This window comes from Taudactylus pleione, unplaced genomic scaffold (assembly GCF_031769625.1).
Source record: "Taudactylus pleione unplaced genomic scaffold, aTauple2 ptg000086l, whole genome shotgun sequence".
Lineage (NCBI taxonomy): Eukaryota > Metazoa > Chordata > Amphibia > Anura > Myobatrachidae > Taudactylus > Taudactylus pleione.
Window position 1 is genome coordinate 14232088 of NW_028284488.1, and position 26654 is coordinate 14258741.

Below are 26654 nucleotides of genomic sequence, written 5' to 3' on the forward strand. Positions count from 1 at the left end.
CTGATTCAGAGCGAGCGCTCTGTCAGAGCGACCGGCTCTGAATCAGGGCCACAGAGTGCACACTCAATATATCCAGAGCCAACAAGTCTACATAAATAAGAATATATAAATCATTTTATTAAAAAAGATGTTTGTTTAAAAATCAGTATAATCCAAACACTATAACATCAATACTATAAACATATCCTAAAAAATTTATTCAATCACAATTTGTTCCTAAAAAACAGAATCACCACCATTTAAACAACAGTAACCATTATTCGATAAAGCAATCAGTCCTGTGCAGCAAAGTACACTGAAGGCTTACAAGGAGTAAATGTCTATCTGAATAGATGTTGCTGAAATATTATTGTTGTAGAGTAATATTGAGTTTCTGATGTAACAGAATTCCAGTCACAATGTTTCCATTAAGAACCACTTATATGTCTAAAGTTTGTATCAGCACAGTACAGACAAACCGCTCACTGATCTCTTCAGCCAGTATCTGTAGAAAATTAAATAAATCTCTCCAGCCAATTTGTAAAGAAAAAAATGTATCTCTCAGTTTATATTATGCTGATTGTTAAACAAACATCTTTATTAATAAAAGGCTTTATATATTCTTATTTATGTAGACTTGTTGGCTCTGGATATTTTGAGTGCGCACTCTGTATTCATCCTTATATTTTTAGATGGGAGGAGTGCACAACTCTCTCAATTAGACAGCTGCACCAATTACATTCAGAATTGAGAGACACACATACTAGCAACTATAACACATTCTCCCTATACAGTTCTCAGATGTAGCAGTACACGTCCACTTTATCACCGCACTCATAGGTGCTGCTTTCACAATCTCCCTAAATGCTTTTTCAAAAGTAGGCAAGTGTGGCTCACAGGTAGGTTAAATTGCAAATGCACACTTATAAAGATGGTGGCAATGAAATGAAGTATATGGATAGGGTCTCTTGGCTGCACAAATGAGTACAACTATGCATAAGGGAAAACAATATGATTTTAGTTCCATTCATGTGGGAGCATGTAACTCTGCATCAGCCTACATGTACTGGACTCGGCAATAAAAATAACACGTTTAAAATATATACAGTCATCATAAACCTCAAAATGCATGTAGGAAAGATACACAACAACATAGCCCCGAATGACTCAAAATCACCTGTAGACACATACTGTACTGTTGGCTTTGGAGCATGCAGAGTGCTAAAAATCACAAGATCAGTCCCCAAAACAGAATTGTGTGTAATTCTGCGTCAGCCCTGTGACTGCAAATTACTTAATGTTAGTTTAGAATTTTACCTTGTTATTAATGCTAAAAACCAGTGTTGTGTACATACTGAATTAGGCATGGATTTGAAATGGACGATTTAACACTATGGGCCTAGGGCCTGATTCAGACCCACTCGCGAGCGGCTGTCCGCTCGCAAGTGGGTCGATGTTCTGGACTGAGCATGCGCACGACGGAGGGAGCTCCGTCGTGCGCATGCGCCAGACGCGACGAGCGAAGGATTTTCCTTCGCTCGTAGTGTCTCTTCAAAGGGGGCGTGCTGTCAATGTTGACTGACAGCACGCCCCCTTTGGTGGGCGTGCCTCCCTGACGGGGGCGTTCCCACGGGAACGCCTCCCGTCAGAAGCCGGCCCACTGACATCACTAGTGATGTCAGTGGGAGTGATTTTGGCTCTGATAGAGCCAAAATCACTCCGGAGCTTGCGGCTGAAAACCTCAACCGCAGGCTCCGGCTCGCAGTTTCGATGGTCGCGATGGTCAAGACCATCGCGGCCATCAAACTGCACGCTCGTATAGCCTGTGGGTGGTGACCCACAGCTATACGAGCGTCCAGGAGGACGCTCCATTTTCATGGAGGCCGGCCCTCATTCAGAGCGTGCGCTCTGCTCAGAGCGTACGGCTCTGAATGAGGGCCCTAATTCTGAGTTACACGCAAAAGCAAACGCAGCAGCTTAAATTGACGGTGACCCATCTCTTATTTATGCAAATATCATACAAACTCCTTCAACTGCATACATTCATGTAGCCGAATGTGTAAGTAAAGAGACGACCACTCTTAGTGCCCGTGCACGCTGTAATACCATTTGGTGCATCCTTATATGCCAACATCGGTCGCACCATCAAAACTTGCACCAGCCCTATGGCATGTGTAGTTTCTCCATCTGGCCTCCTCTTCTTGTGTTTGTGCATCTGGGAACGCAGTTGCTTGCATTGACACGGCTATGACACTCCTATAATATGCCCACTGAACTCCCAATTTATGCATGCACTACTAGCCACCTCCCAGTCACCACCTAGGATTGCACATTACGTTTCTGCCACTTTTCTGATACCATCTGAATCGATTGCAATAGCACTTTGAGCATACATTCTGTGTAATGCATGTGTCGTAGGGCTTTACAGAAATTTTTGTGCAGGTGCAGTTGCAAAAAAACGCTCAACTACGTAAACATTGGCACTCATGTCGGCAGTCATAATGGTGGTCTAGATGTTACGGCGGAACCGGCAGCTTCTGCGATATCTTCCTGGTCTAGAGGTCAGCTCATTAAGAGTTCTGGCAGATCCAACAGCACTTCTGGCCGTAAGTATCCCTAACCGCTTTAGTGTCTAACCCTAACCTCCCCTCCCACAGCCTAACCCCAACCTTCGCTCCCACTAGTGCCAAATCCTCCCCTCCTGCAGCCTAACCCTAACTTTCCCAATAATGCCTAACCCTACCCTCCCGCAGCCTAACCCTAAATCTTCCACTAGTGCCTAACCTTCCCCTCCCGCAGCCTAACCCTAACTTTCCCAATAATGCCTAACCCTCCCATCCCGCAGCCTAACCCTAAATCTTCCACTAGTGCCTAACCCTCCCCTCCTGCAGCCTAACCTTAACTCTCCCACTAGTGCCTAACCCTCCCCTCCCGCAGCCTAACACTAAATCTTCCACTAGTGCCTAACCCTCCCCTCCAACAGCCTAACTCTAACCCTCAAAAAATAAAGGTGAAACTGAACACCAATAAGGGAGCATTCAGTTTGCACCCCCATTGGTGTTCTGTTTCACCTTTATTTTTTAAGCTTCATGTTTATTGTGTAACACAGTATTACCCACTGGGGTACTGCAAGTATATAATAGTTTCTCTATATTTATATATAGAAGATAATACTGATTGCCCCCGATTTTTAGTTGTGTTATTATATTGCGTCAAAATTTTACATCAACATTGTTACCATGTCCACATTCTGCACATGCCGACATGTTCAATGATGACATTTTATCAATGTTGACGACATAACTGTTGACATTGTAAATGTTTAAATTTTGGCTACATCCTATTGAATTTGCTATTATGAAGATTAAGCAAGCAGCTGAAGCTTGTACACAGACAGAGCAATAAAGCATACAGGCATAGTGGTATCTTTTATCTAATCAGGACGTGTGCAGTCCATTCCTTCTGAAAGTGGTATGGTGACATTGTAAGCATTTTACCCCTCTACAATATTGTGAAACTCTTAGCCCTAAGACAAAATTGTAAATGAATACGTATGTTGACTGAATGCACATTCTGAATCCAGGACCTGATTGCTGTAAAGGCCATATAGGCCTGTGGTTGTATTTACATAAAGTCATAGCCATGCGTCCGGCAAAAGGCGCAGACACGGATGTCACAGCATGTGGCTGAGAAGCAGGCCCATAGGGGCGGCTAGATGCCCATCTGTTTTGACAACATAAATACGATGGTCATCTTAAGCATACTGGTAGTATAAACTTATTTCTTATATTTATTTCTTTCACACGGATCATAGTTGGTATTGGATGGGACTATGGGTAGGAGGGATGAAGCATAAGTATCTATAGAGCATCTTCTACAAAGAATTGCTAATCCTGAAATAAGTGACTTGATACACAACTACAAATTGAAGATGTTCTAGTGAAACATGCTATGGCTTCATGTGTGTATGTTTTATGTACATTAAAGAGAGACAAAATTACGCTCCTAATACTAAGGGGTCTATGCACTAAGCCCTGAAGAGAGATAAAGTGGATGGAGATAAAGTACCAACCAATCAGCTCCTAACTGTAATTTTTCAAACACAGCCTGTAAAGTGACAGTTAGGATGATTGGTTGGTACTTTATCTCCATTCACTTTAGCTCTCTCCAAGGCTTAGTACATAGACCCCTGTACATTCATTTGCCTCCAGAATGTCTTTCACCAATGAGTTGAGAAGGTACTTTGACAGAAGTCATCTCTGTATTACATACCCATTCCAAGAGTATACTTATGTTTTCACTATGTAAACTAATATAATTTGCTCTGTCCTATTTTGCAAATGGGGGTCTCCTCACCACCCCTAATGAAGGCAGAAGATGCTGCAAGCCAATTGCTGTCCATCTCCCTCCTATAAATATTACTAGAAATAAATATAAGAAGCATTCTACTTAAATATGTGGGAGTGGGATTGATAGACAAGTGAACTTTCCCTTTAAATAATCAGAAATATTCATTTCATACATTAAATAATTGTAGTATGTTCTTTTTTAACCTCTGTATATACTGATATGAAATTGGGACACCTACTGCAGAGGTGATCCCACTTATTCTAATTGTATATTAATGATTGAGGTATAATGTATCTTCACCAGTCTGATACGTTTTGAGTACTAAATTGTGTTTTTTATATATTGTGTATTTTATTTACAATCTTTAATAAATTAAATTAAATAAGTGCTTCTTGCTTGGACAGTTACTTTCTGTATTATTTATATAGACCAACGCAATAATAAGATCCTGGTTCAGATAAGTGATTCCAGACTGCTCTAGGTGCATTCATTTGACTAAGTGGGACGTATAGATATAGCCACTATTAGGAGCAGCTCATATGAATAAGGTGTCGGCATTATGAATAGTATATATTTTTACTGCGCCTGAATTATATATGGTAACACATATATTTGTTCATATATTAAATAAGAATTACATGGAAAAATCTACATACCCTGTGCCTGATTTCCAACTTTCTCTCAAGAATCATGGGAGTATAGACGCAAGTCTTAAATAAGAGATTATGTGGGAAATTCAATTAAAGGTGAAAAAGCATTAATGAGTGTTAACTCAATGAGCCTATCACCCGTTAAATACACTTATCGCCTGTATCCACGCTCCCGTTTATCGGGCAATTCAATTAGAGGTATGCGGCCATTTACCTGTTAATTCTTGCAGGGATGACAGGCGTTAAGTACAGGTGGAAATGGGGACATCATCTTGTACCCCCAAAAAAGTTAAAATGATATTGACTAACAATATAGAAGTCTCTTAGTTGCCAAAATCAAAGGGTTTGGGGTTCTTAAATTGTATCAAATGGTTGTTATAAGCATGAAAGCAAGTAGTTTTATGCAAAATACATGATTAGGGGTACATAAAAATGGGTGTAAGTAGGTTATTTGTGTCATTTAAAGGCACTTTTTAATAATCTTTAAAAACACCTGTAACTGTCATCTGCAATACGTAAAACACCTGTTACATACACCACCCGAATTTATCTGTCCCACATCTTTAACTCCATTATTCTTCACTTTGCAGTTTCAGCCATGTCATGTCATTAGTGGCCAAAATAAGCTACTTAAAACATTCTTTTTGAATTCATTAAGGTGGGGTCCCAGTGGTTCTGAACCAAGTCCCAACATTTTCATCTTAAAAAATGGGTTTTGCAAAACCTGCTCAAGGCGTCCCGTTAAAAAAGACTCGTTCATAACAATACAGAATTAACATGCGGTAACTGGCCGGCGAATTGAATTGGGTGAATTATTTTTTAACAGCTGTTTTGCAATTTAACACACGATAACGGATTATAGTGGATTATTTAATTCGTCCCTATGGGGTTTATTTACGAAGTGTCGGATTGTAAAACCTGATACTTTTGGTCGTGTTGATGCCTGATATATAAAAGGGCAGTGCTTTCCCAATATTTAAAAGGGCAGTGTTTTTAATAGCTCTGTCTTGCTAGTAAAAGCACTGCCCTTTTAAATATCAAGCATAAACACAAACAGACATGTCAAGCTTTACAATCCGACACTTCAGAAATAAACCTGTATACTGTATGTGCTTGATATTGCTTTAAGGTCTTAAGATAAACTCCTTTGACAAAGGCAAGAACAGCATTCTATACATCTGTAGTCTATAAAAAATATTTTCTGAGGAATCTTATCTCAACACGAAAATGACATAGACAAAACAATTCACACAAATCATTGTTTTATCTGGTTATATCGACAGCATATCTAGCACACCAGAAAAAAATATAGTAAGCATGTTAAGTAGAACATAACAACGTTATCAACGTTAACAAGTCCGGGACACTGAACTGAAAAGCATTCACTGCAATGGTTATTCCAGAGCTCCTTTACTACATAAACTAATAATGAAACAAACATTAAAATATCAATAGACCTCCAAACACTCAATTGCCTTTGCTCTAGCCACATCCTTAGTCACCAACAGGATCCCATGTCCTAGTAGTCACGAGGCTGGAGCCAATGTATTGTGTGACTTAATGCAAGAAAAGTGCATGTGCCAGCCTTTGTGGCCAGAGTTCAAGAAACTATATGCTACACTAACTACATTTAAATTTACAATTACAGTGAACTACAGTATACTAATGTATATCATTATCATACATTTTTGGATGATATTTTGCTCTTGCATGTTTATTTTTTTAATTATTTTTCCAATTGCAATAACCTGATCACCAAGGCGAATTTAGCCAAGGTTAATGCAATAGTTAAACAGGTTATACCATAAAAACAAATGGGTTCAAGATCACACTTAAATCACTAGCATATTAGGTACAGTAAAGAATTTATATAAAAACAATACATTTGTAATGTGCCTCTGCGTGCCTACAGCCTGGCACAACGATTTCTAGGCTTATGTGACCAAGCACATACTCTACCACGTCTCCAGCCTCAAATGCTACCGGCAACACAGACTAACAATTATAAGTTCCAAAGCATCATATGCTTAATGTGAATTATGTACACACGTTAAACAGACTGAAGTCCGATAGGTGCATGTTTTATGTTATGAGTGCTATTCTGTAGTTTTGAAATAAGCAGCCCTTCTACTCGCATCTAGTCCCGTGCAAGGTTACTCATGCCGAGCATTTTTTCTTGCGTTTTTTCCGCAAATACGTCTTATTCGCAATGCGGTGTATAAAGCAGACTACGCTAATCAAAATGATATGCTGCATCTGTATGTTCTGTGTGTGACTGCAGCTGTATCTGTATACGAAATGCTAGATAACAGTGTCAGCTTGTTTTCCACCCCACATTCCGTTTTGATGATTTTACAGACTCAGCCGCACACAGAACATACACATGCTGCATATCATTTTAATCAGTGAAGTCTGCTTGTGCATCTTATTCACATTCCAAATAGACGCATTTGCATCAAAAAAGAAGCTTGGAGCCAGCTGAGTTGCACAAGATCCAGCGGCTCTCATGTGCCCTGTGTAACGTGACTCATAACACAAGGGGGATAGACGAGGAAGGACATATCTGTACCACATGTACAGATGATCCTGAGACTGATATTGGGGATTGAATGAGTATGAAGTTCCGGCAGTTGAACAGCCGCCGGTTCATATCCCGACGCCGGCAGCCTGAAGGGAGTAGATCCCGACAGGGCAGGTAAGTACCCTATCCCTATCCCTCTTGCCCCCTAACCCTCCCTTAGTGGTGCCTAACCCTAACCTCCCCCCTGGTGCCTAACCCTAACCTCCCCCCGGAGGTGCCTAACCCTAACCCCCTCTTACCGCACCCTAAACAAAACCCTCTGGGGGGTGCCTAACCCTAACCTTCCCTCTTAGGGATGCCTAACCCTAGCCCCCCACACACAAAACCTAACCCAGATACACTCCCTAAACCTAATCCCCCCCCCCCCCACAACTAATGCTAAGGGCGCCCCGGACTTACCTCATTCGGGCTGGCTTTCTTTGGCGTTCTACATCCCTTGGGGACATCCTGTAATATGTCATTTTATTTAAGCAGAGTTTGTTAAGTTGGAACCACTCAGCACTATCTATTGTAAAGTCTGCACCCTTTAAATTTAAACCCCAGCACAGTGGTATACATATAGTAGTGGGTCTGCTCTAACAGGTTACTGAAAATATTGCATGAATGTGCTCTTTATAGTATATAGTAGATGTGGAGAGTGCAGTAATACAAACCATTCAATGGTTGCACTAGCTGTATAAACTTTTTACCACATTCAAGATCAAATAGCTTGAAAATATTTGCTAAATTTATTGTTTTTCAAGAATAATATTCAGAAATTCAGTATGCTTATCTACTGATCAAATATATTTAACAAGACTATGCAGCATTTTTAGATCAAGGAAACATTTATTTTCTGCACACTGAAGTATAGCAAATATTGAATATACAGGATATGTACATATTGCCACTAAAATGACATGAGATATGCAACATAACCCCTGGTGGAGGAACACAGCAATGTAAGTATACTGAAGATTCCAAGTGAAACCTGCAAAACATCACTGGATTTCTTCTAGATGGCCTGCAGACTGACTTAGAACTGTCAGATTGTGAGGACAACAGGATTTAGAGAAAATGTATTCCTCAGGTTTCAGTTGTATGCTGAAGATGTACACTTTTCCTAACACAGACCCAAATGGGCCAATGGAAATGTGACTTAACTTTAATTAACTTTTGAAGAATTAAGACATCTTATTCTCCCAGATAAACAGGATTAGTAGGAACAGAATTATAATTGTTCTACATTATTTAGAATCCAAAATAAAAGCATGGTAGGGAAGTTTAACCCCCCGAAAAACTTCTTCTTCGTAATGACCTGACTGCTGGGAGCTGCTGACTATGACGATGAATAGAGACTGCCTCCTTGGTCACAATTTGGATCTGTAGGCAAATGTGACGTTTGACTGTCCCTGCTGCTTTCTTTCAGCATGGAGGATGAGCTTGTCACAAGGCAAGAAACTGAAACATTACTGAAAATCACAAGATATTTTGTAGACTTCTTGCATATTTAAAATATTCTACCTGTTTGCTTAATGAGTCTATGCATGACACCTTATTGTAAGTTAACATTCTCTCGTTACGTTTCTAACAATATGATGAAAATAGCCATCAAAAGCCATAAATGATTTGCTTTGTGTCTATTGGAATACGTCAATGGGTAAGTAAAGAAATGGCCACACGTACTATATAAAGTGACATGGTGTTATGCAATCATTTATAGAATAAATCAATTTTGAGGGGCACAGGGACAATGCCTTCCTATTCCATTACCCTTGCCACTCCTACCTTCGCCATTTTCATAACGTCATTGCTAGTGATGCCTTATCTGTAAGCATACTTAACAAAACAATCAAATATTTTCACTTGGATAGTACAGAACTGTCTATCATCTGAGAAGAACTATTCAAAGAAAAACTAACATGAGCTTTGCATATAAATGAGTTGTATAGTATACACCCTGAGGAGTACGAGTTGTGTAGTATACACCCTGAGGAGTATGAGTTGTGTAGTATACACCCTGAGGAGTATGAGTTGTGTAATATACACCCTGAGGAGTATGAGTTGTGTAGTATACACCCTGTGGAGTATGAGTTGTGTAGTATACACCCTGAGGAGTGTCTCTTTATTTCATGAATTGCACAATAATATCATGGGACACAATGTAAAGCTTGATCAGCCATGAATTATGAGGAATACCCAAAAACACAGATCTGGAAATATTCTATTAACTGCCTAAAGAAATCCAGAATATGCAAATGATGTTCCTATACAATAAATTATTCATATTTTATATAGCTAACCAATGTTGAAATATGTTTCATAGGTTCTTCAAAGACAATGTTTATGATAGATTGTATATATTGTTTTATTGAGCACTATAATATTTACTCCAAGACTTGTTACTAGCAATCACATTACACAACTTTGATCTGATTATTTCTGCAAAAAACAAAAAAAAAGTATTTCAATAATCTATTACATTCTTAAGCTTAGATGAATGATGTTCTTTTCATTCATATTTTAGAGAGTAAAGCAGCAGCATCATTCATGGTGCATGCTCACTTATAAACAAGCACTGCTTACATATGTATAGTGTATATAGAGATAATTAGACTCATTCCAGCATGTGCCAGCCACGGGTCTCATCCACATCACCCCACTGTAACACTAATACGGGGGTGATTACAATTTTTATCGGGTGCCTTAACTAATGGGCACCTGACGGAGCAATTCAATTGTTGCTCCGTTTGGCCACCTGTGGGGAGTAAGCGCGCCTGACAGCACCAGGTTTAGCCGCACAAAGAGGCTAAACCCATCTAAAGTACTGCTTCGGCCCCCAAACTCCCGTTTGGGCGCCAAAAGTGATGACTAGTCTCTTCACACATTTCTGCTCGCTACCTCAGGAGGCTGATGGCAGAAATGTGTCTACCCGCGGCTTTGCGTGCCCCGAATGGAGCAATGATTAAATTGCTGATGGCGCCCTATAAAATAATTTAATAGCCCCCATAATGTCAGTTTCTCAAAAGTGATTGTAAATTAAATGGCTATTAACTTATACTAAACATTATACTACTGTATTTAAAAAAACAGGATTTAAGCAAACAAAAAATGCTTCTCTCTTTTAGGCACTAAACAAAGCTGAGTTTTAACCAATGCCGGTATTGTTGTTAGGAACAGACCCTCTAGCTCTGATTTGCATGTGTCACAGACATTTGTTGATAATGTTGAGATATTGTCAGACACTATTAAGGTAAAAAATAACCTTTGGTGGCACTTTATCTGAAATTACGTTCACTGAATAATACTGCATAATATTATTAAAGCAGCTGTCAGGACAAAGCAATCCCTCTAATATATTATTAAACAAACAACACTAAACAAAGATAGTGCTAGAATTTAAAATATATATACATATATATATATATATATATACATATGAAATTATATATTAATATCAACTATCTACAGATGTGCCACATACAGGCCCGGCGACAGGGGGGGTAAGGGACACAGCTGTGACGGGCTCAGAGGTTGTAGGGGACCCAGGAGGGGCCCACACATAATACTTCCCTTGATAACTGCCTGAGCTGCTTCATGATCAGGAGGGCACAGCAGGCAGGTACTGGCTGGGTCCGTATGGGGAGTCTGTGAAGTAATGTAGCTTATTGCACCGGCGGTGATAAAGTTGTTTTAATATATCGCAGTGCAGCACATGATGTCATGACGTCAGTCAGCACTGCACTGGCACTACTAGAAGACAGGAGCCATGGCATGGCAAGTGTTGGTGCTGCACTGTGGGGAGCTGGTTGGCTATCGGGAGGACACTGACAGGGGGCTGAACACTGGAGGGACACCCGCAGGAGGCTGGCCACTGGAGGGACACTCGCAGGGGGCTGTCCACTGGTGGGACACTGAAAGGGGGCTGGACACTGGAGGGACACTCGCAGGGGGCTGGCCACTGGACGGACACTGACAGGGGGCTGAACACTGGAGGGACACTGAAAGGGGGCTGGCTGCAGGGAAGTGGGGATGGAAGGGCCTCTAAAAAATGTGTGTACCGGGGCCCAAGGTTTATGTTTCCGGCCCTGTCCACAACATATACCTATCCTCAAATTACACCAAATAGTCCTGTTTAGCACACGCCACAGACATTGCGATTGAGCCGCACCAAAACACTAAATCTAAGTACCTAGTACACTATAAGCGAACTAAGATGCACAACTGAAGAAAAAAAGCACAATAGAGGAAAAACTTGCAATACTGAGGAAAAAATCTAGGATAAAACGGCAAAAGACAGGTCTGATACGCCATGCATCATTATGCTTAATCTGTGACTTTATACCAATTCCTTTGCTTCAAAAATATTAATCCTGACTCTGAGTAACTAGTATACTATAAGCAACATAAATAGCAAAATAGAGGAAAAAGTAGACAGCACGGGAATCGCTATCCATGGGTCGCACCAGGCGTTTCATACCGTATGGTGCTAAAATGATAGGTGTATGAGGATACATCTGTAACACCAAAAATACCAAATTAATATACACCACAGCACAGACTATTGTTGAAGCACAATACTCTACATAAAACAATTACATACACTGATACAGTATTCCAACATTCTTAAATGTGCCATATAAAACATTCACTGCAGTGAAATAATAATTCAAATCATCGATTATTAAAAAGAGTCCATGATGACGAATTGTCCCGAAAGCTTGTAGTATGGACTCTAATATGAACAGTTATTAAGGAAATAGTATTGTTTACAAACAGGTGTATCCTGACAACTGAATAGCCTCAGCAAAGTAAAACACTTGCAGATAGTGGATGTCCTTTAAAGTTGCAGTCTTCCTTAATTCCTTGTAGGATAGATCACTTATGGTGCAAATAATAAATGTCACAGAGATAAATCATACTCCTTTTTACCTCTGAAATGAATCACCATAGCAGAATGCACTTACGCAGTCTGTCACATATATTGCAACTTCTTTAGAGGAAGTGGTTTGCTTGGAGGTGTTGTTCCAAAATGAAAACGACCCAAAACTTCTTTAAACTGTGGTAGAGTTACAGTCACATCCTTTCAGTTCCTACCAGGGGACAGACCCAGAAATCTTTCAGAGTACCGCATGTTATAAGGCCTACCAGACCAATATTCCCCATAAACATTAGAACCTTCTGCAATTAGAATTAGTACCCATGGAAACTATCATAGGAGCATTTATCTGGGCCCTCGGTGCTTGGATGTCTCCATGCCTTGTCTCGCTGCTCTTTTTTCCATCTCAGAATTGCAAACGTAATTCCATTGTCTCAATACAGGTGGATTTGTCTTCCATGTGCACATTATCAGTCATGGACTCCTATGTAATATATGTATCATAAGCCATGTCATTCCCTTACCATCCATCAAATAAATGGATGGATGGTAAGGGATATAATGGATGCAGTGGAGTGAATTTTTTCTTCTACACGTGCACGTGAGTCCAGATAGCGTGCGCACAGAGCCGGAGGTGAAAAGGAGCTGCACAGGAGACACACGGTCTCATAAAAGTGTAAATGTTAGGGAGTGTCACAGACGTGTCACGGGTAGTGTGTGCGTACAGAGACGCAGAATCATTCACATAGGAGGCCATATTAAGACGGAGAATCTGCACCGGCGGGTGCAAGTTTCGATGGTGCGACCTATGGTGCACCTAAAGACCGTAGAATTTTAATTGGCATATAAATCCAAAAAAGTCCAAAATGTAATGTAGGTTTCATAACTACAAAAATAAGGCCTTTTCCAGGAAACAAGTAATGGGTTACGAACTGTTCTGCAGAAATGAAAAAGAAGCTCGTCTGGTTTTATGGACCAACTAATCAATAGTTAAAATCTTTGGTTTCTCACGCAGGGTTTTTGTACTCCATTGATTAGGCAAAGGGATGGTTACTCAGTGTGTGGCGTTCATGTAGTAAACGGTGACTTGTAAGGTTGTCGCCTCCCAGCGTGTTTAAGCCCAATATTTAAAAGGGCAATAATTTTATTACACCACATGTTTTACTATTAAAAGCATTGCTCTTTCATTTTTGGGCTTAAAAACATGCCAGGAAGCTGCAGCTTTTTCAAACTACAGGTGCCAGTGGTCCCTTAATGTCCGGGCATGTTGGCACTCATGGTTTAACAAATGCCATTTTTTCTAATTTTAATCATTTATTAACATCTCCAGCAAACGAAGCCTCTAAGGATCATAGTTATCTGTGCAGTGCTTCACCTGAACTCGTCTGCCACCAGCAGTTCTATTGTGTGAGCGGGTTTACCCACATTTTAGGGTCGGTTTCTGGTAGGTTCGCAACCATGTGTATATGTGTGTGTATATATATATATATATATATATACATACATATGTAAGAATAATAGTCCGGCACTCTCCTACAAAATATCAACAGCCCTGGTGCCACAGTCAACCATGGGTTAAATAAGTAGAAAACAGAAAGAGGGCACTCAATGGGACTTATGCAGCAGATGTAAATAAATTAGGTCAAACCAGAAATGCTGTCAACGTTTCAGCAACTTAATGCTTTTATCAAGATAATAGAGCCGGAAGTCCACTACTGACATCATGAGTGATGTCAGTAGGGACGCCCACAAACGGCAGGCGTTCCTTCAGGAACGCCTCCGTTTATTCAGCCACCCACCCTACCCACCTACAAAATGAGGCGAGCTGCCGACAGCTGCCCCGTTTTGCTGCAAGCACCGGAGCGAGGGAAGGTCTCACTCACTATGGGGCTCGCGCATGCTGCTCGTGCGCACTGGGCCACCATCGACCCGCTTGCAAGCGGGTCTGAATCAGGCCCACAGTGTCCCTTTAATCACTTAACTGACAAAAAAAAATTCTAAAAACCGCTCAGAAATTGTCGTTTTTTTTTATGATTGAATTAGGTCAAGAAGATCTATTTAAAACTTATCCAACACAATTTTATTTAAAAAAAAAAAAAAGTTATCAATTTTTTTTTTTTAAACAGAGTATACCATAAGAATAGCAATTTCCATGGTATACTGTAGTGATGACCATCGACGGCTGTACCATCAATAGCTGATTACTTTAAACCATCAATGGTTTAGTTCCACATAAAATTGATTTTTCCAATGTATCGGGAAAATCAATAGTAACAATGATCAGGACTGACTGGGGGAAATAGGGACATAGGGACTTGGGATGGCCAACCATCGATGGTGAACCATCGATGATTTGCACTCCCCTCGATGGCCACTACTTCTGGGGTTGTGGTGGACCAATCGAAAAATGGGGAAGGGGCTTAGCAGGCGCCAGGGGCAGGGCTAAGCTCCGTCCTGTTGAGGAGGAAAAAAACATCGGCCCCACTCATCCATTGATGGCAGAGAACCATTGGTTCTGTGCCATCAATGGGAAAGCTAACCATCAGCCAGCCACCATCGATGTTTGAAACATCGATGGTTGATGCCATCCCTAGGGCATCCCTATTATTCAGTGAGTGGAGGCAGGCTGCTGCCTGGGTATACTGTACAAACTGTGGGGCTGGCTTATACCAGGCAGCTGCTCTCTCTGCAGGTACAGTGAGGGGGAGGGCTACTTGCAGTCTGTTTCTCCGGTGGCTGCTTTTCCATACAGCTTCCCTCTGCAGATGCTGGGTGAGAGGTGCCACTGGGCTGCCTAAAAAGCACCAGTCCGAGGTGTAGACTAGAGTGACGGGGAGGTCCCTGTAGGATAGGCGGCTGCTGGAAGATTAGCTTCCCTCAGCAGCCCACTGGGCATTTCTGACTGGTCACATCAGATGCGACCATGTCAGGGAAAGCCCAGCCTGGTGTGGTCGCATCTGATGCGACTATGCCAGGCAAGTGGTAAATAAAAAACCGTGAAATGTTTGGATGCCATTCCAGCTTCAATATTCAAATAAATAAATTGTAAATTAGTTAGACTATAAATGTCACCTATTTAATTATGGTAGTTTTATTGTCTGTATTGTCCCCTGTGTAGTTACCCCTTTTTACAGTAAATTTCCTTAAGGTGGGTACACACCTGACAGATATATCAGCAGATCGAGTGATCTGCAGATATATCGGCAGATGATGGTCGTTCAGACACACTGAATGGCCATCATCTGCGGGTTCCGTCGACCAGGGGGTGTGTTGGGGGCGTGTCCGAGGGGCGTGACACGCCTCGTGGCTGCCGCTCTGTGTGTACGGGCGGTCTGTAGACCGCCCGTACACACCTGACGATGGACAGATATGTCTGTAGACGTTCACCGCCGACGTTCACCGACATATCGCGGGTACACACTGCCCGACAGGCAGCAGATACATTGGCCTATCAATTGATCGGGCAATGTATCTGTAGTGTGTACCCAGCTTAAGACTTCTCTGTAGGTCTCTATCTATCTTTCAATCTATCAATCTATTTATCAACACCAATCAGCCACAACATTACAACCACTCACAGGTGAAGTGAATAACATTGACTATCTCACTACAAGGGGTGAAATTTATTAGGCAACAAGCTAACACTCAATTCTTGAAGTTGATGTGTTGGCAGCAGAAAAAATGGGCAAGCGTAAAGATTTCAACAACTTTGACAATAGTCAAATTGGCTAGATGACTGGGTCAGAGCATCTCCAAAATGGCAGGTCTTGTAGGGTGTTATTGGTATGTATTGGTTAGTGTGTACCAAAAGTGGTCCAAGGAAGGACAACAGGGTCGTGGTTCCCTAAGGCTCATTGATGCACCTATCCCACAGAAGAGCTAATGTAGCACAAATTGCTAAAACAAAGTTAGTGCTGGCTATGATAGAAAGGTGTCAGAACACACAGTTCATCGTAGCTGGCTGCATATGGGGCTTCATAGCTGCAGACCAATCAGAGAACCCATGTTGAACCCTGTCCACCACCAAAAGTGCCTACAAAGGGCATGTGAGCGTCAGAACTCGACCATGGAACAATGTAAGAAGGTGTTCTGGTCTCATGAATCAAGCTTTATTTTACATCATGTGGACTGCCAGGTGCGTGTGTATCATTTACCTGGGGAAGAGATGGCACCATGATGTACTATGAGAAGAAGGCAAGCAGGTGGAGGCAAATGTTCTGCTGAGAAACATTGGGTCCTGACATTCATGTGGGTATTACTTTGACACGTACCACCTACCTAAACATTGTTGCAGGCCAAGTACACCCCTTCATGGCAACGGTATTCCCTGACGGATAGGATAATATGCCCTGTCCCATTGCTAAAATTGTTCCGGAATGGTTTGAGGAACACGACAAAGAGTTCAAGGTGTTAACTTGGTCTCTAAATTCCTCAGATCTCAATCTGATCAAACATCTTTGGGATGTGCTGGAAAAACAAGTCCGAGCCATGGAGGCCCCACGTCGCAACTTACAGGACTTAAAGGATCTGCTGCTAATGTCTTTATGCCAGATACCACAGGACACCTTCGGTGGTCTTGTGGAGTCCATGCCTCAGTGGGTCAGTGCTGTTTTAGCAGCATGAGGGGAATCTACACAATATTAGACAGGTGGTTTTAATGTTATGGCTGATCAGGGTATATATCAAAGAATAGGGCAGAAAGCTAGCAGGAAAACATGTCTTCATTTTATGTATAGCATGACTAAATTCATTAAATAACAATACACTCTAAATACGGAGGGCCTGATTCTGAGGTGAGAGTAAAAAGAAGAGAGCAAGTAACCATACCTGGACAAACTATGGCCCTGATTCAGACCCACTCGTGAGCGGCTGTCCGCTCGCAAGTGGGTCGATGTTCTGCACTGAGCATGCGCACGATGGAGGGAGCTCCGTCGTGCGCATGAGCCAGACGCGACGAGCTAAGGAAAGTCCTTCGCTCATTGTGTCTGATCAAAGGGGGCGTGCTGTCGATGTTGATTGACAGCACGCCCCCTTTGGTGGGCGTGCCGGGGGCGTGCCTCCCTGATGGGGGCGTTCCCACGGGAACGCCTCCCGTCAGAAGCCGGCCCACTGACATCACTAGTGATGTCAATGGGAGTGATTTTGGCTCTGATAGAGCCAAAATCACTCCGAAGCTTGCGGTTGAAAACCTCAACCGCAGGCTCCGGCTCGCAGCTTCGATGGTTGCGATGGTCAAGACCATCGCGGCCATCAAACTGCACGCTCGTATAGCCTGTGGGTGGTGACCCACAGCTATACGAGCGTCCAGGAGGACGCTCCATTTTCATGGAGGGCGGCCCTCATTCAGAGCGTGCGCTCTGCTCAGAGCGTACGGCTCTGAATGAGGGCCTATGTCGCTATGCAAGGCTGTGTAGACACATTTTTTTTTTTGCATGCAAGGTATATACTGGCTGCTTTTGCATGCAGCCAACAAATACTGGTCAGCTTTATTTTTACATACCAATTCAGATTTGGACACATCTCTCGCAAATCTAATTCTCTCTGCACATTTTAATTCTACACCACCTGCTGTGCGGCATGATTTTGCCAAACCACACAGTTACTTCAGACTCAGGGCCTGATTCAGACCCGGGCGCTATTTGCGTCCGCTCGCTGGCTAAAAAGGGCCAGCTATTTAAATCATGTGCTCGCACTGCGTCGCGTAAAGCCGCCCCCACTAATAGCGAGCGGCCGCACTATGTGCTCACACCTGTATAAAGACGCCCCTTTGCCACTCACAACACACCGGCAGTTGTAGGATTAATCGGGAACATCGAGAGCCATCGGTAGCCTGTTCCCACCACAACATTGCGAGCAGTTCAGGCTAGAATACAACCAAGTCACGTTTGTAATGACGCTACTTTGGTAATTATGCACGCCCATTAAACGCTGTTCTGACGGTCGGGCACGCCTGCATTCGCACATCCACACCCCCGTTTCCAAGCACCTTCCCCTGTTACCACCCACAAACGGCACTATCTGTCACTCAAAATAGCGCCCCAACTGCAGGCTACGGGCAAGCACTTTCCCATCGCAATGACTGGTTCGCACACGCACCTTGCGACTCATACGCATGCGCAGATTGCGAAAAATCACTCAATGCGAGCGAGCGCAGCATAGCGTCTGTGTCTGAATTAGGCCCTTAGGCCCTATGGCCCTCATTCAGAGCCGCTCGTTAGCGGCTGTACGCTCGTTCCGAGCGATGTTTGCACATCTGCGCATGCGTACGCGTTTTAGTACGCATGCGCGAACCAGTCAGTGCGGCCGAAAATCCTTTGTACGCTATATAGCGAGTGCCTGCTATTTTGAGTGACAGAATGAGGCGTATGTGGGTGGTAACAGGGGAAGGTGCTTGAAAATGGGGAGTGGAGATCCGAACGCAGGCGTGCTTAAAGGTCAAAGCGGGCGTTTTATGGGTGTGTATATTTAAAACAGCAGCGTCATTGACCACGTCACTGGGTTATTTTATAGCCAGAACTGCACGCAAATTTGTGGTAGCAAACACCAACCACAAGAATAGCGAGCAGTTCATACGCTGGTCGATGTACTCGATTAATCTAATAAATAGCGGACATGACGTAGGATGCGAGCGGCCAGGGGGCGTTTTTAACAAATAAACGAGCGTATGTTTTGCACGCTCGTTCAGACTTAGAGGTGTGGACAGACAGCAATGTGCGTACGGATCATTTGAATAGCCACCCCTTGTTTTTAAACGAACGACCGCAAATAGCGAACGGCTCTGAATGAGGGCCTATGTCTTTTAAAAAACATTCTACGTTTTAATGCAGCAATAGTGTAATATATAAAAATAAGCCCATTTTATTACCAATAAATATTAATATTGATAGAAATGCATTATGCCTTAACTATTGAACTATTGCGATCATCTGGTCCCATGACAATCATCTATTAGTTGTTTTACTAAACTTGCCTAATCAGAAACAAGTGGGTATAGCTACAATTAAATCAGCACATTATATAAGAAGAAATATGGCATAGAAAGAATGTGTAGTAATTGTTTATTTGGATATCAGATATAATTATAAAACTATTTCCAGCTACTGCTGAGTAATTATATTTTCCAAATTATTTATATCTTTGTATAATGAGTAATTTCTAATTAAATGTTAAATATTTAACATTAATATGCCTGTTTAACTTTTAATAATATTAATACCATGCAATTTAGTACTTTAAGTGGTTATGAAATAAATTAAAAAAAGAAGAAATACAATTCTTCTGTCTACATATTGAAGATGGATGGAAGAGAAACTTTCTTAAGTACTAGAAGAGTTTAGCGAAGTATGTCTGGGCATGTGATTTATTGGCAGAGTGACTCGGGAAGGACACTGGGGTCCATACCTTGATAAATGGTATGATGTAAATATATATATATATATATATATATATATATATATATATAAAACAACAACAGACAGTACAATGAGAGTACACTGGGCCCTGGGTGTATAGGATGTTAAGTGAGCTGCACAGCAGAGGCGCAGGTGATGGTTAGTCCACACAAGGTACAGCTAGGCATTGTAGTGCGCAGGGTGGCAGGATTATGTATGCTCCATTGGATAGTAGCACTAGGCCTCTTAATAATAGCAGTGGTGGTATAGGGTATCTGCAGTACTCTTTAGTGCTGTATGTGGATTCTATGGCTGCTAGTCTAGGGCACTTCCAGTCTTCTGCAACGGTGAGGAGGAAAGACATTTTAAACATTTTGTGAATAACTGAGGAGGATATCCAGCAATGCACATGTTTTAAATGTGTTAATGAATATTAATACTGCCTTTATATTAATAGGCAAAAAACCGTACTACGTTGTGTTGAAGGGAAAATCCGTACTACATCACCTTTTGAGCGAAATCTGTAAAATAACAGCAATTTACCTCCAGTTAGTTGCTTCCACCAAATTGTGGATGCAGCTAAAATGCCTGATATCATTGAGAAGATTATCTTCCTCAGACTGTGTTACTGAGGATCTGCCAGGACATTAGGTTGTAAGGGTCCACTTTAAAGTTGAAAATAATAGTTAGGAGCATATCTATCTATAAGGAGCAATTTGGTTCCTTGGCAAACCACATGCTGCATGGAAGAAAATGTTGAATGTGCAGATATGTAGCTGTGTCCTAGCTTAACTCTAAGCACATCTTCCAAGTATTTGCGTGCTTTATGATTTTCCAAGTGGAAAATACACAATAATCTACAATATGATCCTATCTATCATATCCTATTACTTGGTGACATTAGAGTCACTAATGCAGGAAACAAGTCTACAACACAGCAGGACTCTTATAAGGCAGTCGGAAAAGGAATAACGTACAATTCAGTTGTTATAATACTTCCTGACTACATCATAAGAGACCTCTAAACTACAGTCACCGAACACTCAACAACCAGAATACCGTAGACTTTGTACAAGCGAGAAAGACAGCTACATTGTTTAAAAAGGGTTGACTACATTTCTTCAGCAGGGTTTCCCTTTAAAGCCCTGCGCAATGGAGGTGAGTGACAGAAGGGAATCTACTTGACTTGTACAGTTAAGTACAGATGGGTATATCCCATCTCCTTTTGCAGAACAATTATAGCACAAGACATAAAACTGCCGAGCACTGACACCACCAAGGCTTCCAGCATCCCAACACCACAGTGTTCTGTATTTTCTGATTATATAGCAAATGTCTCTGAGGCAGCAGAGTGGGAAAGGCGTGAAAAGGCTTTAAACGGATGCTAACACAGTTTATTACTGTGTTAAGCTGAGCATGAATTGAATAGGGCGAAAAGCGGTCGTGCGCATGAAAAGTGTTTTCTACAAAAACATGGGATGTAGCCGACAAGTCCGGCAGGCGAAACTTAGCAGATTTTTCGCCGGCAAATACGGGCCTAAGTAGTACTGTTCACTAAATACAACAACATATCAATTAATTCAATAGCTATGTTTGGGTTTAGTCATACAGAAAACATAAAACACATATATCTAAAGGGTTCAAGAGAAATACAGATTTCTAAATTGTTCTTACTAACTGAATAGAAGTGTATTCATCTACACAGTATTACTATGGTGTTATTTTTAAGGTCATTATAAATATAAAATAATGAGAATAAATCAGTGAAACAATGGTTTCAGGAAACACACATAGAAATACTAGCCTTTTGTTAGGATTATCAGAAATAATGAATGGGTGGGTTTTATAAAAGAAAAATAACTCAGTTTCTCTTTTACCCTGCAGACATAAAGGAAATTTTGCACTATGAAAACATTATTAAAGACATTAAAGATGTGTGAATGGGTGGGTGCTGTATGCTGTATCTCGCTAATCCAGTTAAGTGATAAAGAGTAAGACTACTCCCAAGTGACATTAATCTGAGCACACATACACCACCCTCTAGTTTAATAGCAAGATATCAGTGCTTTGTCGACACCGCTGGAAGAAGTAATACATTCATTTTCTTAACTTATGGAATTATTCACCTTACATGAAAAAAACACAATAGGCAGTCTTTTCTTCTTGAGAATCATCAACATAAAGAATGTGTTTCACACAGAAAGTACTGTAAATGTAACCACTCATTGCCAGTTATGCTATTCTATTTTCTTGCAGGACTTTCTCTTAAAAGATTTATGCTGGAAGCAAGTTTATACATGGGTAGGTCTAGCTGGGCCTGCCATGGCTAAGGTTTAGGGTATTTGTTCACTGAAACCTGGTTGTCCACAGTACTTAAGGTGCCTATCCAATAGAAGGCAGGCAAACGTCTGCACGATTACGACATTGTAATCGTGCAGTCGTTTGTCAGTCTGTGATGAGCCTGCACTGAACGAGCAGTCATTCAGTGTAGGCACAATCATCTGCAAACATGCTGAACCTGACGTTATCGTCAGGTTGACCAGCATGTTTGCACGATGATAGATGCCTAAAAGACCAGTTTTTTAAACAATCTGCAAACAATTTTCAAACGATTATCTAACTATCGATCGATATCGATATCGTTCAATCGCTCATTTTAATCATCTAGTGGATAGGCACCTTTAGGGCTGATTCAGAGAGTTATGGTAGTTCGATGTTCTCGCAAATCGCTGTTTGTTATTTTTAGCTGCGCAGGCTGCAGACGTCGAGTGGGTGACAGTCTGCATCTGCTTGAGGGTGGGGAAGCAGAGCACTGCAGTAAACGGGAGCATATCGGTTTCACTGTCCCGGCAGCGTGGCTTTGCCGGTCATCATGAGTAACCTGAGGGTTTTACTCAAATGTCCAATAGCCGCCTGCTGTTTAGGCAGTGGATCCGATGCTGCAACTTTGAACACCAGCAGGGGACATCATTAGTGATGGGTCTTGCCGCCTGTCGGTAAGAAGTCTCAGCCTGGTCGCTCCCAGGATGGGCGCGTGAACATCATCTTGGGTGCGACCAGGCAAAGCAGTGGAAAAGGGGTAGACATTAGTGGAGATTTTCTAACAGTGATAAATGTTGTATGTGCAGGAAGTGAGAGCTGTTCCAGCCTGACCTAAATTGTTCAATAACAGTTTTAAGACAACGTGATGAACAGACTTTCTGCTTTGGTTTTCATTCATGACTTATGCATGAGTTTTTCTTTTCAGGCATTTCACATTGCATTAGAGCAATTCAAACAGATAAACAAATCTAAGTGACCAATTGTAATATTCAGGCGTCATTTACATATATGGGAATCTTTCATAATGATAAGAAAATTGTCCAGTATTTCAACATTGTCACAAAGTAATTTGTTAGCAGTTATTTAAATGTACAAGGTGAATAATAATGAAATAATCACCAAGGCTAAATGTTAATTAGTGTAGTTTATTCTGACAACATTATTGTGATGTGCACAATTACAAAGGTTGAATATTTATTCATACACAAGACAGACATTTTCCTTATTCAATTAAAATTATCCAAACTGAGTTCACATTAAAATAAATCGTATAAAGTATTTATAAGGGTTAACCATGTGGTCAGAAATATTAGTATGTAGTCTTTGGCTAATCCATCTACATATTCATTTAAAATCTATTCCCATGGATTCAATTGGATTACCCCTAGCTGTATGTGTTATCATAGACACAGGAGTTATAAGAATATTAGTTGCAGGGAAACAAGACTACCATTTTATTTGAAGTTATAGCAAAACATTATGTAAGAGCCAAGAAGCTACTAATGCAGAGCTACATTGCTGAACACTACTTGAGGATGTCCTAGGTGGCAGTACTCACCGGATGCTGCTGTATTTGATACGGGGATGAGCTGCTGGCGCTGCAACACAATGGCGCCTACTGTTGCTAAAAAGAGAAAATTCCATATTTGAAAGCCAAATCTTCACCTGTGCAAGTACTAGCAGAAGAGCCCAACACCAGCTTATCGCAGACTCTTTGTATACAGCACCAAATCTGCTGTCATGTGGGACTGTGGTCTTATTTCTCACTTACTGGGTGCTATAGAGAATTGGGTGCATAGACATGAATCATACTTTTAGTAGGGGCTTATATGAAAAGAAAACGTCAACATTTCCCATTGTTTAGAGCAGGCCTGGCCAACCTGTAGCTCTCCAGCTGTTGTGAAACTACAAGTCCCAGCATGTCTTGCCAGAGTTTTAGCATTCCCTAATAGCAAAACTGTGTCAAGGCATGCTGGGACTTGTAGTTTCACAACAGCTGGAGAGCCACAGGTTGGCCAGGCCTGGTTTAGAGACTAAGGGGCATATGTATCAAAGCTTGATGTGAGTTAAAGTTGTGAACTAACACCAACCAATCAGCTCCAAACTATCATTTCTTAAGCACAGCCTGCAAAACGTAAGTTAGAAGCTGATTGGTTGGTGATATATATGTCACAATTTTATCTCGCATCAAGCTTTGATACATATGCCCCATAAACTCAGAATATAACGTACATCTGTTATGTCAAAGCTGCATCATATTTCATTTGCAATAATGCATGTTTTCAATTTCATTTTAATCTTAATTTACATAAGAAACTGCTACGATTCCATTCAGACTCCTTTATTTTATGGAATTTCCTATAAAGAGAGACAAGATCCTGACTCCCATCAGTCAGGATCCTTACCATCTAATCTGCTGCAGGCACCAAAGATATCAAGGAGACACTTTGTGTGACACATACATATCGTGCTCTCACAACCACTTATAGTGACACTTTAAGATAGGTGACTCTAATGTACATTGGTAGCAATGTTCCCCCAATTTCCAGGGACAGTTGCAGATTTTAAAGATTTGTCCATGGAAATTTCAATTTCTGTTTTTTCAGAAATTACCTATTACACAGTACAATGCCTCTTATTATCTGGGCTTTATGAGGTTATATTTATTTAATAATACATTATAATTAACTATTTAAACTTCAACAAATGACAGTCTAACAGAGTTAAATAACCATGTCATGAATAGGAATGTACTGTAACATAATCTGCTGACAGTATCACGCAGAATAGCTGAAATTTAGCTGTTCGGAGGCAATGCAGTTTGGATGGGTTGAGGGTGTAAGATGTGTATCCACTTACCAGTCAGGAAGGCCCCACTCTGCTCTACTGAGCATGTGTATGGGTGGGGGCTGCGCAGTGGAATCCCTTTTAGGATTTCCTTTCCTCTCTGATAAGTTGAACTGAGAACCTAAATGTGCCCCTGTGTGTGCTCAGAAGCACAGAGCAGGGTTCTCTGCAGATAGACATACATTACTGATCCCTCCTCACTGCTGGGCTATAGCGGGATGTAGATGCAAGGGCTTACTGTGTAAGTCCCTTTCTCTGCGTTTTGTAAGAGGAGAGAGTATCTTAATAAAGTAGAGGGCATCTCCAGGCCTTTGCTATGTTTACAATGATACAATTATATGCCCCCTGACTACATACAGTTCAGGTTTAATAATATAGATGTTAGCAAGTATGAGGACTTGAGGGAATGTGAACTTTAACAGGGATTATATGTATGTTCTTAAGGGTTTCAAACACGGATTGCATGGAAAATGCACATTGACAAACTGTAAGCGCTATTTTTCAAATACTTTTATAACTGTTAAATAAAAAATCAATAAATATGTATGTTTTAATCTTGATGAAGTGTATGCTGAGTTTGAAAAATAAATACAGTATTTCCCATTTTGCTGTTCATGACAAAAGTGAAAACTCATTAAAACCAAAGCACTTTGTTTTTCTGACAAATGTCATCAACATTTCATGCTGTAGTATGCATTGTGACTGCTACTACTGTAAGTTTCCAGAGGTCACAAAATATGTGTCTTCTTTCTAAACACAAAAGAATAATATAATATAATGAACTTGGTAAGTCGATACCAAGAGAAGTTCCGTTTGGAAAAGAATATCTCAGGTCAGTGTATGGGTGTCATTGTCATGGAACCTGCTTAGTTTATGCTCAAATAATTGAATTAGATTTTTGTCTGTATCCTGATGTAGAAATAAAAAGTGTTGAGAGATTTGAAAGCCTAACATAAAAAGATATACAAAATCAAGTTTACCTTTATGTATCATAACACACATTCATGCCAAACACATGAGTTTCATACTGACTAAATACTGTACTAGACAAATATAAAAATGAGTATTCACACTTCTAATGCCTATACTTCATGCAATTAGTAAGGTATCCTCATACAAAGCATTATAGCATATTTGTGTCTATAGAAAGGCCACATAAACTTAAACTCAAAGGGGCTTTTTTATAAATTAAATTGGCAGAGAAAAACAATACAAATAATAGCAAACTTCTAAGAACTAATCACCATTTACATAGTAATATACCATATTACAAAACATGTTTTGTGCTTTTAGAAGTGTTAGTAATTAACTATATAACCTGAAATACAATTTTATAATACTATTTAAAACTATATCTTGAATTGTAAAAATAAAACACATATATCATGGCATTTAAATATACTTGTTTTTGACTTACTGCCTTATTTTACTTTTGGAATATTTAATTCCGTGACAGCTATTTTTGTTTTGATCCGTCACTAATTGCACCATTAATTACTCACAATTGAGTTTATGAAATAAACCTAAATTATTTTTAGAAACAAAATGATCCCTACACATAAACCACACTCCAATCCAAACAGATAATCTAGTCACATCCAACTTTCTGTGAAGTCACAATCATTTTCCAATAGGTCATTATCCCTTTGGGGGTCTAATAATGTAACAAATCAGGA

General features: G+C 40.8%; 1 protein-coding gene across 1 annotated transcript in view; it reads right to left on the reverse strand.

The window, feature by feature from the left end:
* SFMBT2 (Scm like with four mbt domains 2) overlaps positions 1-26654 on the reverse strand; it is a 175882-nt gene that overhangs the window by 97507 nt on the left and 51721 nt on the right. Inside the window, exon 4 of the mRNA XM_088468906.1 lies at positions 23690-23755. Coding sequence (XP_088325032.1) covers positions 23690-23755 — 66 coding nt within the window. The remainder of the gene's footprint in view (positions 1-23689; positions 23756-26654) is intronic.